The sequence below is a fragment of the Pithys albifrons genome, chromosome 20 (assembly GCF_047495875.1).
Source record: "Pithys albifrons albifrons isolate INPA30051 chromosome 20, PitAlb_v1, whole genome shotgun sequence".
Classification (NCBI taxonomy): domain Eukaryota; kingdom Metazoa; phylum Chordata; class Aves; order Passeriformes; family Thamnophilidae; genus Pithys; species Pithys albifrons.
The window spans coordinates 5,760,980-5,776,516 of record NC_092477.1 but is presented as its reverse complement, the minus strand read 5'-3'; the positions used below and the strand labels follow the sequence as shown (position 1 = coordinate 5,776,516).

The 15,537-nt window shown below is 49.6% G+C and overlaps 1 protein-coding gene across 1 annotated transcript in view; it reads left to right on the top strand.

Annotated features, from left to right (window-relative positions):
* The window catches only part of ASTN2 (astrotactin 2), a 314,921-nt gene that overhangs the window by 165,746 nt on the left and 133,638 nt on the right, over positions 1 to 15,537 (top strand). Inside the window, exons 11-12 of the mRNA XM_071574082.1 lie at positions 2,804 to 2,954; positions 15,341 to 15,507. Coding sequence (XP_071430183.1) covers positions 2,804 to 2,954; positions 15,341 to 15,507 — 318 coding nt within the window. The remainder of the gene's footprint in view (positions 1 to 2,803; positions 2,955 to 15,340; positions 15,508 to 15,537) is intronic.

The following is a 15,537-nucleotide window of genomic DNA, read 5'->3' as shown; positions in this document are numbered from 1 at the left end:
GTCAGGGCGCCGTGGTGAAGTGATGCTCTTCTAATCTAATGACAGCCGCTGCGGGAGCCATCCGGCCGAGCAGCCTCCCTCCGTCTGCCCGTCACCCACTCCTCTCACAGGTGACACTTGAACACTTCCCTCTGGCTCTGCTGTCCAACCATGCAGTGAGGTTAATATTTTAATATGCTTAATGGCTCATTCTGGCTCAGCAGCCCCTGCCTGTGCTGTGTTGGGGTCATCCATTATGTGAGGCATGATTTGGGAAGAATAGGTTTCCTGTTCTCATCCTTAGCCCTCCAGAGGGCAGGAGGTCGGTTTGTACTTCCAAGTTTTAATTAAAACCGACAAGCTGCCCCTGCCAGCCCCAACCCAGGAGCCATGTGGGATGAAGTGATGTCTCCCGGCAGCACTACAGCTCTCTGGAGCAGCCCCATCCAAGGACCCAGCCCAGGATCTTCTTTCCACAACCCAAAGCAGCTGTAGCTCCTCAGTTTCTCTCTTCAGGGACATGTGAGCTGCAGGAGGGTTGTTTTGTGGCCAAATGGAGGGAGGATGAGAGCACAGTTGTCCTGGCAGTGCACCCATAAGGAGAAACCCCTTGACAGGACCAAATGAGGCTGAGTGTTCAGGGAGAGTGGTGGAGGAGTTGTCATGGTTTGTTGGTTTTATTTTTTAAAAAATGATTCTTCCTGCATTAATAAACTGTGGTTTTTGATAGTAAATAATATGCCCTTCCTCCCCATCATCTCTCCAGCAGAAATAATGCCCTGATCTAATATATTCTACTTTTCTCACTCCCTCACTTCAGAGGAACTGCCGATCCTGGTGGGAACAGAGTGCTAATAGAAAACAGCCTCTAAAGATATTTGAAACATGACCAAGAAAGGACAGAGGGGGAATCAGTTTCAAATATGCTGGAAAATCCAGGAGATGGGCCAAGAGAAGGGGGATATCAGAAGCATGATCATTAGGAGGGAAAAGTTAATTGGGAAGCGTTAAGTGGGGTGAGATTGGGCAGTACAGACATGAATTTGCTACGTGTGGCAGAGATGCAGCTGGTGGTACCATGTAGGGCATGGAGCTGTCCTGGTGCTGGGGCAACTCCAGCCTGACCCGTGGTAGTGGAGAAGCTGCCCACTGTCTCCTTCTGAGTGGGGCATACCAATTAATTGACTATTTCTTGCTGGTTTTATGGTGTTTTCCTTGTTGAAAGTCCCGACTTCTGGAATCCTGCGATTCCCTTGAAATCTGGAACCTGCAAAATCATGGTGTCAATACTGTGTAGGGCTTTATTTCTTAGAGTTTGGTCTCTGGGGAGTTTCTAGCCCTCAAGTTTGCAGGGAAAAATTCACTTATACCCTAAAGGCTCAGAAAGCAAAAGGCAAATTTAGGGAAGGAAAAAAAAACAACACACAAAACCCCAAACTAAACAACAGACCCACTCAGCAATTGATTTATTTTAAAAATCTCATCATTTTGGTGCCAATTTCATTATATACTTTTTTAATGCCTGACTCATGATTTTTCCCAGCGCTCGGTGTTGGCAGGGCTGCGTGCGTGAGTGTGACGGTGTGTGAGCGCAGGGGCCCTCTGCTGATAGATAACGCAGGGCTGCTTCCAGACAGCGCTCCAGGGCTGATGAATATTCCTCCAGCGCTGTTACATTGCCAAGCAGACGGTTTTCAAATTAAACCCCCTCCCAAGAAAAGGGAAATTAGCGCTGGGCCTTGAGTCATTGTGCTGATGGGTGAACCGAGGAGATGCTCGAGGGGAATAAAGCACCCTGTGACTCCCAGCATTGCCTCGGGAGTATTTTAAGGTCAGAGGGGTCAGTGGTTATTTGCAGCCTCCTGTGTGTAAAGATCTAATAAACCGTCCGTGCAGGTCAAGTCTGTCACTATCAGTGACTTGTTCTGTGACCTGTGGGTACATCACTTCATCTCCCTCCTGTCGGTGAGAGGGTAAATGGGGTCTATTGCCCAGGATGGGTTGCAGGTATTTGTTAATATATAAACTGTGCTTTGAAGATGAAAAATATCTTGGAGATGCTTAAAGCTTTTGACAAGCATCTGTGTTCCTTTTGCAGGAACCCAGCAGAAGGCAAAGAGCATGAATGCTTTGTCACAGGAAAAATCTGCTGCGTGTGCAGCTCAGAGGGGCAGGGCTGGGAGCTTCCCAAGGCTTCACATGGCCATGGAATTATTCCTAGGCGTTTATGTTTCTTGCTTGCTTAAGAGAGGGATGTCATGGTGTGGCAATGCCTGGGGCTTTGCACATCATGAGCTGGAGCAGAGCAGCCCTGCATCTCCTGCTCCATGTCCCCTGGAGCCAAGCACAGGGATGAGCCGCCACATCCCAGCACTCATTACGTCAAGTTTCATGTGTCTTTCCAGCTGTGACAGTGTCCCTGGGTGATGGACAGGGTGTGGATGCTCAGGGAGGCTTGGCCCAGCTGTGAAACATTCAGTATTTTCATGGGTTTGGATTTGCTGTTGTCTAGCACAGGGTTGGATTCACACAGAGCTCCAGGCTACTAATAAAGTATCTCCCAGTTGCTAGTTTGCATAAAACTGATAGATAGTATCCTTGAAACCCTGTAACTGTTTCATTCTATGAAGGATGTCAGAGTTACGCAGCAAATTTATTACATATCATAATCACAAAGCCCTAATTTTCTTGGGAAGCTTCCTTTGGCTCGGTTTCGTTAATCAAAATGCCGGGATTTTGCCAAAGCCTCTCCCCGTGAACAGCCCTGCCCATGCTGTGTGGTGCCAGCTCCCTGCCAGCCCTAACAGTGCCTTTTCTCTCCAAGGGAAGAAGCGATGCTGTCCACCTACTTCGAAACCATCAATGACTTGCTCTCCTCCTTCGGGCCGGTCCGAGACTGCTCCCGCAACAACGGCGGCTGCACCCGCAACTTCAAGTGCGTTTCGGATCGCAAGGTGGACTCGACGGGCTGTGTGGTAAGTACTGAGCCTGCTGGCCCCCAGGGCTGGCCTCTGCTTTGGGGACAAGCCAGAGAGAGATGTGACCTGTTCCCTTTGTGGGGATGTGGCCAGGGGGATGTGTGTGCTGGTAGTGGACTTTCCCCATCCCTGGGGCGTTTACGGTGAACCATAAATGCCTTAAGGACCTCAGGGAAGCAGCCCAGGGAGTCAGATGAGCAAAAGAAAAATTCCTGAGGCTGATGGTCTTTTTCCTGCTTGTCAAGAAGCCTGAGTGGAAAGCTGCCTTGCTTTTCCTCCTCCTTTCTGCTTCCCAGTATGAAAGAAAGATGAAGTATCCCCCCCATCCTCTCCTTCCCCGGGCCTCTCTGACACCCTCAGTGTTTTGATTTCTTTCTGAACGTGCTCATATCTTGCCAGACAATCTGCCTAGTTCCAGGCTGGGCAGAGTCCCCTCCAGAAGATCTCATAGACCATTAGTTTTGGGCAGAGGCTCTGAATCACAGAATCCTAGTAAGGTTTGGATTGGAAGGGATGTTAAATATCATCTAATTCCAACCCCATGCCATGGGGCTTCCACTAGACCAGGTTACTCAGAGCCCTGTCCAACCTGGCCTCAGACACGCCCAGGGAGATGGGAGGTGTTCCCAGTCAGTGATGCACAGAGGGGTTTTGCTGTGCTTCCAGGTGGGAGCAGCAGAGCTCAGCACCTCGCCCACCTCTAGCCCATCTCACCTTGACAGCAAAGTCGCCTCTTCCCTGTGCATGAAGCTTATGTGTGACATGCAGAGACATAGAGCTGAGCCTTGGGGAGTGAGGGAAACATGGAGCATCTCTGTTCCTCGGTGGGTTGTAGGAGGCTCTACCAGCCCCTCAAACATGCGCCTCCTGCTCTGAAACCCCCTGAAAACCCGCTGCCCCTTCCCCTTGTCTCACTGTAGAAGAACCCCCTCTCCCCATCCCTCCTATCTCAGCAGAGGCAGGAGTTAAGTGTCTCTTTATTTATTGAAGATGTTTGTACACGGCAGCTGGGAAAGGTCAGGCTGGAGCCGTGCTGTCCCGGGGGGAGGCGTTTTCATTATCCCCTTCTCCGGTTGCTTGTTAAGGCCATTTAGCACGACAGCCTGATGTGTCACCAGCAACGCCTGGTGCCATCTCCCCCTTGCTGCTCCTCTCCCTGTCCTCCTTTCTTTTCCCATTGTCATTCTTTTGTGTGTGTGCATTTCTAGTCTTTTGGGGTGTTTTCCCACTTTTCTTGTGTTGATCTGAATGCCAACATGCTTCCCAGGCACTGTCAGAAGCAATCGGGGCTCTGATCACCCCATGCTGTTGTGAAGAGATGCCTCTTTTTATAAGTCAGGATATATTAAGATAGAAATTGTCAATAAATTACAGGCCTAGTGCTCACAACACTGGCATGTGGAGAGGCAGAAGTAGAAAACTGTGTCCCTCCCAGAAAATATCCCCCCACTTCTATTATGCCTGACTGAGGCTGTGTGCAAAGAGAATGGACTGTCTACTGTGCAGGGAGAAAGGAGGAGCAGCAGGAGCATTCTCTTGCAGTGAATCCCCTCCCTGAGAGCCATGGGTGAGAGAGGACCCCTGGAACCCTCATCCCATGCATCACAACAGGCTCTCGGGGCTGTGCATCCCATGGGGACAGAAGATGACTGTGGAGCTGCCTGTCTCTCTCGGCTCTGCTCTTCACCCATTTTCCTCCCCACTGCAAGAGGATGAGGCTGCTCTACCCAACTCCACATCTGCCAGTTTGGGGGTGAAGCTCCTCAGCTCCCAATCCCAGCTTGAGGACAGCAGAACTGAGCTGCCCAGGGGAGTGTGGGGAGAGCTGCTGCATCCCTCCTCCATTCCTTATCTCCCTCCATCCAGTCAGACTGACACAAGGGCAAAGCTCTATCCTTTCAGGTCTCCCAAGCCCATGAAATGTTTTACACTTAACCACCTGCTTGTAGGTCCCCTGAAAAAGGGCAGAGCCCTGGAGATCACTATCCCATGTTTCTGACCAAGCTCCATGGCTGTTGTCCAGGGAAAAACCTAACAGGGGGGCTGGCAGCGCTGCCCCCAGCCCCAGCTCATGCTCTGGGAACAGAGTGGGGTTGCAGGGCATGGGAGTGGAGTCTCAGAGCTCACTGCAGACCTGGGGTGTGACTTTCTGCACTCTCCCTGCACTGGGCAATATGTCCCCTTCTCATCCTAGTCCTGCTCACAAAGAAGCCTGCTGGGTGTGAGTTGGGCTTCCAGTGCAAGCAGGGCTGGGGTCATGTGCTGCAAATTTGCAGGGAATGTCCATTAGTTTTGAAGCTGAACTGCTGTGAACTCAATTTGCCAATTTGGTAAGTGCTATGGGCAATATCGGGATGTAATTTAATTAAGCTCTCCCCTTTTTATAGAGTTCAGGGAGCATTTGCGTACTAATTTTAGCACTAGGTTTGCTCCAGCTTTACTCTGGACACAGTTTCACAAATCATGACATGTTGTTAATCTTTACCAGTCAACAGTTTATTAATTTGCTGAGGACCACAGAAGTATATAATCAGTGGTTCATCAATCAAGGCTAAATCCAACAAATGTTCGAGGCAGGTACTGAGCATAAAATATACATGCAGCCTTGTAAGCAATTAATACACCACAGAGCTGGAGCCGAGCGGCTCAACCAGGGAGCAGCACAAATCTCAAAGATTTCTTACTCCTTTTATATATAATCATCATCTGTTACCAGTTCCTTCATGCCCTTAATACGGCTTCCAGTAATTCTGCGAGGACTGGGATGCATTTATCTCCGGGTTTTTAGCAGCGTGGGCTCTGCCATTACCTAATTGTTTGGCCTTAAAAGGTCTCGGTTAAAATGTCGAGGGCGGATTGCTCGCAGCTTATCTGGCTGAGGATGGTCTCCTTGGGCTGAGGAAGGAGAAAGCTGCATGTTGCTTTGCTCAGTTAAAATCCTGCCTGCAGGGTGTCACCTGGAAGACCCCAAAGGCTCTGCAGGGGGTTGCCACTGGGAGGGGTGGTAGCTCCCCTGCTGTCATCCCTCATTTCCCATGGGACCCTTTTCCCCTCTTATTTCTTGTTATTTTTTTTCCTGTTAGTTTTACCTGTACCCAGTAGATGGCATAAGTGCATAAGGGGTTTCTGCACTTCTTTTCTTATCGGAGGCCTTTTATTTGGGTAATTTTAATCATAGAATCATAGAATAATTTGGGTTGGAAAGGACTTTAACGATCATCTAGTTCTAACCCCAGCCTCCACTACGGGCAGGGGTGCCACCCACTAGACCAGGTTGCTGAAATACAAGTTGCAACCTTGCCAAGACCATCATAATATGGAGCCTTGCCTTTGAGCCCTAAGATAACCTAACAATCCCCATGCTCTAGAAAACCTGTTTCTGTGCTGCTTTTCCTTGTTGCACCCTAGAATTGCTGTTGGATCTTGGGAAGTTGTGGTTATTTCCCAAGAAAACAAAATCCTAGTGAGCTGCTCTGGTGGCTCTGCATGTTGAGTCCAGTGTGTGTTCCATACTATCTTGCAGGGATCACAGCAAACCAGGAGAAACTCTGCTGGAGGAATAAGTGAGACTGTTGCTATAAAGGCCTGTGTGTTGCTGATCGCTTTTGCTGGCATGTGGCAGCTGCGCAGCCTGGAGGGAGGATGCAGAAGGAGGGAAAGTGCTTAACCCTCATGTGTTGGTGATTTATAATTTGAGATGAAAACCTGTGAATTGGCCCTGGGAGACTGAAGTAAACACCTGCATCATGGCTTAAATTCAGGTTTCCCCACCTGTCTCTCAGCTTGGCTTTGCTCACTGGTGCCAGTCTTCTTGTCTGCCCAAACAGAAGGGGGTCGCTTCCTCTGCTGCCCCAAGGCCATGTGTATTTTTGAGCTTGGCAGGGTAGGATTGCAGCCCCGGGAAAAGAAGAGGGGTGAAGATTTTTGGGGTTTTTCCCAAGGAAAGGAAGCTTTAATCTTAACACATGAGCTGGGCAAGGAGGTGATTGTTTCTCTCCCTGTGCCATTCGGTGTCCTTGGCATCACTGTGGGAGGAGGCAGCAGCAGGTAGAGGTGTGTAGTGAAGATGGGTGTCTGAGCCCCATGGCACCTCTCAGGATGGGTTCTCATTACTGTGAGGATGACCTGGAGAAGCAGGAGGGCAAGAGCTGCCCAGCTGGGGGTGAGGAACACAGCTTGGGGTACTGTGCCAGGGTAGTGACAGAATTATCCCTTGTTTCCTTGTGGCGTGAGTGGCTTCTCTGGGACAGGTGATGTGGTCTGATGGTTCTGCAACATCTATGGTGCCTGCAGATGTTGGTGAGTTAGTTCTTTAAGTCAGGTAAGAGTGCCACAGAGGCCAAGGATGCTGTAGGTGGATCTGGAAGGGCTCATAGTGTGCCTGTACTCCAGCTTCCATCCCACCTTGGGAGTGGTGCCAGCAAGAGATAGGAGAGTCCACCCTGCCCAGGCAGAGGCTGCTGCTATTCTGCACTGATGTGAAATCCTGCTGACATCACCATCTCCCCTCTCACAGGCTCAGGTTCCTCTGGCAGAGATTTATGTCTAATTTGAGGGAGAAAAAAGTGTAGTTTGCCTCCAAGGATATGAGCTGTTCCTTTCCATGATGACAAGGTCAGCCCATCAGGCAGGAGGGAGTTTGCCTGGCTTAGCAGGATGCAGGAGGGCAGACCATCTACCAGAGAGTCACTTAATGAAGTTGTGGCCCACAGTGACACCAGTGCAGTGTTGGTCCCAGCCTTTTGAGGCAGAGAAGGAGGGGAAATCTGGCATGGTCCACACAGGTATATAAGCCTTAGCAAAGCCTGTGTGAAGCTAATCCTTCTCTTGTGCTCTTCCACATCAGAATGATGAGCTGTTCCTCATCCACTCTGGAGTGGGGCAGAGAAATGGCTTAATTTAGGAGTGTAACCATTTTGGGGAGAAATGGGATTAGAAAGGAAGGATCAGGGCAGGTGCTTCTTCTCTGTTCTCCTCCTTCCAGCAGAAGCCACCCAAGGGTGGCTTGAGGCCATGGGGAGGTGCTTTGAAATGATGTGGGCAATGCTGAGAACTTTCTTGTGGGGAAGTTCCATGTTTGGCAGTTTAATCCCAAAACAAAATGCTGTGCAGAAACCCCTCACATATGTGATAATTCCAAAATATTTTGGTTCAAAACATTTCCTTCGTATGAAGGAGAGGGTAATGTTTAATTCCAACATTATCATCTGGAGCTTTATGTTTTATGTTGCTTTATCCCAGTGTACAGCCTGAAACAAAAACAAAATTAGGCGATGGAAACCAAAACATTTCAACCTTGTCAAAATTAAATGCTCTCCTAATTTCCCAATGAGTTTTGAGATGTAATTGATGGGATCCCACAAAGCACTTAAGCTTCATCAAATCTGCATTTTTCTGACAGACAATTGTTTATGGAAAGATAAAAACTCATCCTTCCCTGCCTTGTGAGGCACCTAGCTAATTATGGTAGAGATGCACACACCAGGAGAAAACCAGCTTCTTCTAATCCTTTTAAAGTTCTGCTGCCTCCCTGGAGCAGGAGGTGACTCCTTATGCATGTTGTGGTTGGAAGCAGAAGCCCCCTGAGCTCAACAGCAATGCCCCCTCCAAGGAGCCTGTGGTTTTGGATTTATCTCATTAATCTGGGCAGCTCCCTGTGTTTAAACAAGGGTTTGAGGAGGGGAGAGGAAGAAAAGGTGGCAAAGGCTGTTGGGGTTGGTATTGGGAGCAGATGGAAGCCACCACCTGCCTGCATTTTATTCCAGTGTTTCAAAGTGGGTTTGCACCATGTAGGCACGGGGTCAAATTTAAAAGCAAGTGGGAAACTGAGGAAGCTCTGAGGTGGACTGGAAGTCTCTGCCTTCATGGGGAAGATGTAGTTTGGGTGATAAAAGCCCCATTTTGTCCAGTGTTGGCTTTTTCAGTGGCATTCTTGAGGGCTTGGCTGGCACCAGCCCTTGTAACTCTGCTGCCCAGCAGAGAAGGATGCTTTGTGTGTTGTGGTCCCAGCTGGGCTGGGGCTTTGGGTTTGGGTTAGGTTGTAGGACTTGGTGTGTAGTGTTGTGGCTGGGCTGTACCCTGGATGTCAGATGGGGCAGGGGTTGTAATTCTGGTTTCCTGGAGGTCTTCAGAGGTGCCAGATTCTGCTGTAGCTGAGAACGAAAATGTCCTGATGACAGGAGATGCCAGAACACCCAAAAATGGGCAGTCAGTGATCGCTGGGAGGGAAGCAGCCAGAGGGTTTCCACTGGTCTGATTTCCTTGCTCCAGGAGCTCTGAACACTTTCATCTGTGTGTGCATGGCATCCCACCAACTGCTTGAAACAAATCCATCCCACTCAGAATTGAGATGCAGACACATAAGGATTTCCCCAAGAGGATCCCTGAGAGCTGTGGGGTGGCCAGAGGCAAGGAGACACTGTCTCATTGCCTGGAGCTTTGGTCTCCTCTATGGATCCCCCATCCCACTGTCACAGGAGGACCAGACTGAGGAACACAAGCTATCGCAGCCTGTGCTCAGGAGCCTGGAAGACAGATGGGTTTGATTTTTCTAAGGCTAAAATAATGATTGATGATCTTTAAAGGGAAAAAGAAACAGGGGAAAAGAAGGGAGGGAGGAAAGAGTGGGAAGATAATGACTGTTATTTCACAGAACTGGTGTAACGTTTCCCTCTGGAAAGGATGTTCCCCCTCAGCAGGGATCTGTCACAGCTGGGGGTGGCAAGGACATCACTGCCCCGAGGAGGCGAGGCAGGAGTGGCACTGGAGAGCACTTTAGCAATGAGCTTTTGACCCTGTTTTATCAAAATATGGGAAGAGAAGGGATAAATCTTGTCCATGGGCTATGCATAGCCATGCTCTATCTTGCTGCCGCTGAGGAGCCTTTCTCACTGGGGGCCTCCTGGGCCAAGAAAGTGAAGGCAGAATAAGCTAGAATTGTCCATATATATACATATATATATCTAAAACACAGAATATGCTGAGAGGGACACCGAGGGGTTTACAGCAACTGTATCATTTCTGAGCTCCAACAAGCAAATAAATACATGCCAGTGCATAGTTGGGAGCTCATCAAAATGCTGGCATTTGCTTGTACCTCGCCAGTGCCTCGGATTAATGTTTTTGTCTCACACTGAGGAGGTTCCTCGGTGAGGAGGGAGGATGCCTTGGCACAAAGGGGGTCATTGGGGGCTTTGGATGTGGCACTTGGTGCTCTGTGTCACTGGGCCACCTGCTGTTTGTGCAGCCTCAGGCTGGTGTTGCTGGCGCTACATGGGGCTGGAGTCCTGGGTTTCACCTCTGGATGCATCCAGTGATGAGTATGTGGTACCTGGAGCAGCACTGGGAGCAGAGTTTGGTGGCAGCTTCCCTGTGTGGTTTTAAGAGCCAGGGGGATTCAGTTTTGTCTGTGCCCAGGGCATCACCTCCGGCACCCTGGCACAGAAGTGTCTGACGAGAAGGCTGCTGTTGTTGAGAAAACAGAGTGGAATAACAAAAAGGGCAGTTTACTCTCTACAGAAACACTTTATTAAGTATTCTGGTTTTTTTAACTTAATAATGGAAGAGAGGAGCTGAGCAGCTCTGGCAGGAGCTCAGATGAAGAGCTGGTGTGCTGTCATCTGAGGGATCTGTGTCAGTAATGATTTTACTTCCAGTGACCCCCTTGCCTGTCTCACTGCTAATGAGCTTTGTAAATGAGAAAAGTGAGCAAAGGCCCTTTTTTTTTACTTAACATGTGCAGGAACTTGTCCAGATACTTGTTTTCCTAAGGCACGATCTTGCACAGGTTCTGTCGTGTGCTTGCATTCTTTTCTGGAGATGATCCTCCTCCTGTTGTGTTTGTTTTGGCCATGCTGAGGACAGTGGTGGTGGGCAGAGGAGCTTTGCCCAGTCTTAGTGGCAGAAGGCCACATGATGCCACACACTGTGCTGGGGTGACAGTGATGGGCACAGGTATCCCATGTCATTCCAGACCACGGTCCTGTGTAGCAGTGAAGTTGGATCTGGTGTATTCCCAGGGGCAGCTATGGGTATGTGGCAGCAGGTCCTGCCAGATCTGCCTCTCCGTGTCACCTTGGAAATGTCATTTAAAAGGGAAAAAAGCATGTTTCTCCAAAAAACCCAGATAAAAATAGCACTTCTGATTCAGCACATCCATTGCCTGTGTGTATTCAGAATTCATTTGCTGACTACAATCACAGGAATAAGGGACCTGGGTGCTCTGCCTGATGTGGATGGGAGGGGATGGGCCAGTGCCAGCTATGTCATCAGCCAAACCACACGGAGCTGCTGGTGGTTCCTTTTCCACAAACCACTGGCAGCAGCAGGGGCAGGGCCTCAGAGCTGTGGGTCACATTTAGCCTGCAGGATCTGTGTTATCAGTGCTAGTGCATAACACAACAAGAAAGTAAGTTTTCTTTCCCAAAGCCAAGAGCAATTTTCAGGGCTGTCTGTTGTCACAGAGAAGTCAGATCACTTCTGCATAGATGGAGTGGATTTGCACAGCAGTGGAATTACATTTGTGTGGTAACAGCTTCTCCCTCACTTGTCAGCCCAGACCATGACCTGGAGTCTCTCCCTATATCTCTGCTCCTCTCTGTAGCATGGATTAAGTACCAGACCCTCTTCCAAAGATCTGAGATATTTTGCTGGTCAGACTATGGATGAAAGATGGGCTGAGAACTGGAAGTGAACCCAGGCAGTGTGGGTCTAATGGGGTAAACCACAAACAGGTTTTTCTTTTGAATTGCCAGCTAACAGCAATTTTTCTCTGGGTAAATGGATCCATTCTGTATCCAAGTGAGGAGTATTCAGAAGTAGATGACCAGAACCTGCTGGGGCACTACATCTCGCCAGCTTTCCTCCCTCTGGAGGGGGACATGCCACTCGTGATTGCCCAGACAGAATTATTGACCAAGTTGCTTATTGATTTTCTAATCATTTTCCAACACAGCCCCCTGTCCTGTGTCACTGCCAAGGCAGATCACAAATTGAACTGCAGTTAAATTGATGGGGGATTGATTAAAACTCACCATAATTATTGGTTCTGTGCTGCCTGAGCCAGGCAAATCAATGTCAGCAAGAACAGATCTGCTCCTTTACGAAAGCTCAGTGAACACAGGGCGAGTGCTGATTTTGCAAGCCCACCCAGGAGCCCAAACTGACCCATCAGCACAGCCCAGGGAGTTGGGATTAGCACAAACCAGCTTTTTTTCTGTGTCATTTCTCGGTCCTGTGGTCAAGAGCATAGTTGCACCCAAGCGGTCTTTAGTTTGGCCCTACTCAGATCTGCTGGTGGGACATCTTGATGGGAAATCCTCTGCTCCAGGGGCAGGGAGATCTGTTATAAAGCTTCATTAGTGCAGAGTAGCTGTGGCTGCTGCACAATTGGAAGCTTTCAAGGCCACATTGGACAGGGCTTTGAGCAACTTGATCTAGTGGGTGGCATCGCTGCCCGTGGCAGGGGAGTTGAAACTGGATGACTTATAAGGACCTTCCCAACCCAAACCATTCTGAGATTTATTGTCCCATCCACCTATTCATCTGTGTGAACCCCTCCATGCAGGGCTGCTCTTGTCTCTCCTGTTGGTTTTGAAGGCTGGCACTAGTTGCTGAGCTTGCTGGATCCCCTGGCTTGCTGTCCCTGGTATCTTTGTGTCCCTCAGCCCCACAGACACATCCCATATTTGTGTTAACTACCAAAGCTTTCTGTCCCTGGGGAGCTTCATGCAGTGGCTCCAGCCAGCTCTGCTCTGAGCTGGGATGGATGTGGAGAGGAGGAGGTGCTTTCTTTTGTGAATGTTGTGCTGAGCTATTTGCCTGCTCTAATTAATGGATATTAGGATGCATAATTACAAACTGAAAGGAAACATGTTTTGTGGTGGTTAAAAGCCAAAACTGGAGGAATATCCCAAGGGTGGCCTGGAGCAGAGTAGGGCTAAGGGAGGGAGGGCTTTGGTGACCTACTAACCCAGTCCCAGGGAACGAACCATCTTCTCCCTCTGTGGGCTGGGGAGGATGCTGAGCTCAGCACATGGATCAGTGCCAAGGCAAGAATTCAAAATGACAGCTCATAGAAGCCGTGACTGATCCACTGGCTGTGCTCCTGGAGTTCCTGCTGACTTACAGTCCCATCCAATTGCCTTCAGCACCCTGGAAGGTCCCTTGGGAGCTTGAGGGTACTTGTGCAGAGCCCTGAACCCCCACCATCCCTATTAGTGTGGGGAGAGCAGCAGAAATGGGGATGTGGTGCTGTGGAGTGGGAGATGCAGGTGCAGTCAGCCCTCTGTGTCCTCCAGGGAGATGCCTCCTCTCTACCAATTTGCACTGCTCTGCTTCTTGCAGCAGAGCTGGCAGGCACGGAGGAGACCACAGGAGATAAATGTTGTATCTGCAGGTTCACAAATACTCTTATCCTGATCCTGTTTCCCAGGTAGCTCCCAAACAGTGAAATGCACAGATTGTTTTAAGTGTCCTCTCCTCCTTCATCATTATTCTGTATATGCAGCTGGAAAGCTTCCTGCTCCCATGTCTTCGTGCCTGGTCAGGGCTACTAATTCCTAAACTATGTCTCTGGGACCCTGCCTGTGCCTGGCCTGCTCTTCAGAGGTGAGCAGCATCCTATTCCAGAGCCTTTAGCTGCCAAGGTCTTTCAAATGGAAAAGCCTTGTGCCTTCCCTTCTCACCTCACATGATATCCCAAGGAGTGTGCTGAGGCTTGCAATGTTCACCTGAGCTTCCGAGCTGAGGGCATGGGAGGCATTGTGGGCACTGGCAGATGACTGGGATGGAGATGAAGACATTGCAATTGCTGCAGACAGGGCAGAAGCAGCTTTGGTGCTGCTGCCATAAGGAAGTGCCACAGGGTTTGTAGGAGAAACTGCTCATCTAAAAGAAAGAAGGGAATGAACTTTTTAGCAGGATAGGACAAGGGGTGATGGTTTTAAACTGAAGGAGGATAGGCTTAGAATAGATATTAGGATGAAATTCTTCCCTGTGAGGGTGGGGAGGCCCTGGCACAGGTTGCCCAGAGAAGCTGTAGCTGCACCATCCTTGGAAGTGTTCAAGACCAGGTTGGATGGGGCTTGGAACAACCTGGGCTAGTGAAAGGTGTCCCTGGCCATGGCAGGGTGGTTGGACTAGATGGTCTTTAAGGTCCCTTCCAACCCAGACCATTTGAGGACTCTATGATCAGTCAGAGTGGGCCAGGATTCCTAAAGGCCATTTCTGCTGCCTGCCATGGGCAGTTTGCTTCTTGAATACCCAAGACAGAGCATGGCACAGCAGCCCTTTTCTTGTCAGGACCCTCCTGGTGTCAGCAAGTATGGGGTCCAGGGTCTCCTGAACTTTTATTAATATGTACAGCATTTTGCTCACATGGAAAATTGATTTTCTTTTTTAAGCACAAAGTTTAGCTGTTGTATAACCTTTCTTCTGCTTGACAGAGGCCATTTGTAACCTGCCTTCATCACTTCCTGTGCAAGCTCCAGTCTAACTTATCTTCAAGAAATTCCATAATGCATTTTTAATTGTGAGCTGCTTCTAGACAAGATTTATGTAATTTTTCAAGGACTGGCCTTTTTGTTGTTGTTTGTGTGCGTGTGTGTTTGGCAAAAAGAGACAACGCAAGTGGAGTAGTACTTCAATCAGGGTGACAATTTATTGATGGCGTTTGCCACCTCCTTGTTTTTATCTTTTGGGGCAAGGAAAATAAGCCAGGGAACTGGAAATAAAACCTGGAACCAGATCTCCAGGTTATGTGACTCAGCATGGTTGCCTTGGCTGGGGGAAGCTGATGAGCCTGGAATGCCATCCTGGCTGCCCCAAGTCCTGCTCTGCAATGGGCTGGTCCTGCCCACAGCAGGCAGCAAGATCCTTTTGAAGGTGATGCCAAGGCCATGCTCACTGGCCTGCCTGGCATGGGCTGGGTTGGTTTTCTGGATCATTCCTGAGCACTGAGATGGTTTTCTGGGCTGGTCCTGGGTATTGAGGTGGTTTTTTCTGCATTGCACTGGACTCCTCTGCATCTCGGAGGAACAGGTAACAAAGCCAGAGGGTTGGTTGTCAGGCTTTGCCCCACACTGGCTTGAGGCTTCATGGATGTGTAATTTTGCTGCCTCAAGGAGAGAGGATGGGAAGTGAGGCTTTAGCAGCAACCAAGTCCTTGCCCCATAATCCTTGCCCTTTTCCCAAAAGCTGGGAAAGGTGATGCAGGGCCCTTGGAGCTGCCCCATTAGGACAAATTCATCTCCTTTAGATGTAAATGGAGTTCAGCAGCACTGGCTCTTGGATGGGTTGTGTTCTGGGAGGGCACCCACTAGACAGGACTCCAGGGTAGGTGGGGACCCCCAGGTGACCTTACCTTGTTCCCTGTCTCACTGCAGTGCCCCGAGGACCTCCGACCCATGAAGGATGGCACTGGTTGCTACGACTACTCCAAAGGGATCGACTGCTCAGATGGCTTCAACGGGGGCTGTGAGCAGCTCTGTCTCCAGCAGACCCTCCCTCTGCCCCATGACCCCTCATCCAGCACCATCTTCATGTTCTGTGGGTGAGTCCCCTCCAAGGCTCTTGCCTCTTG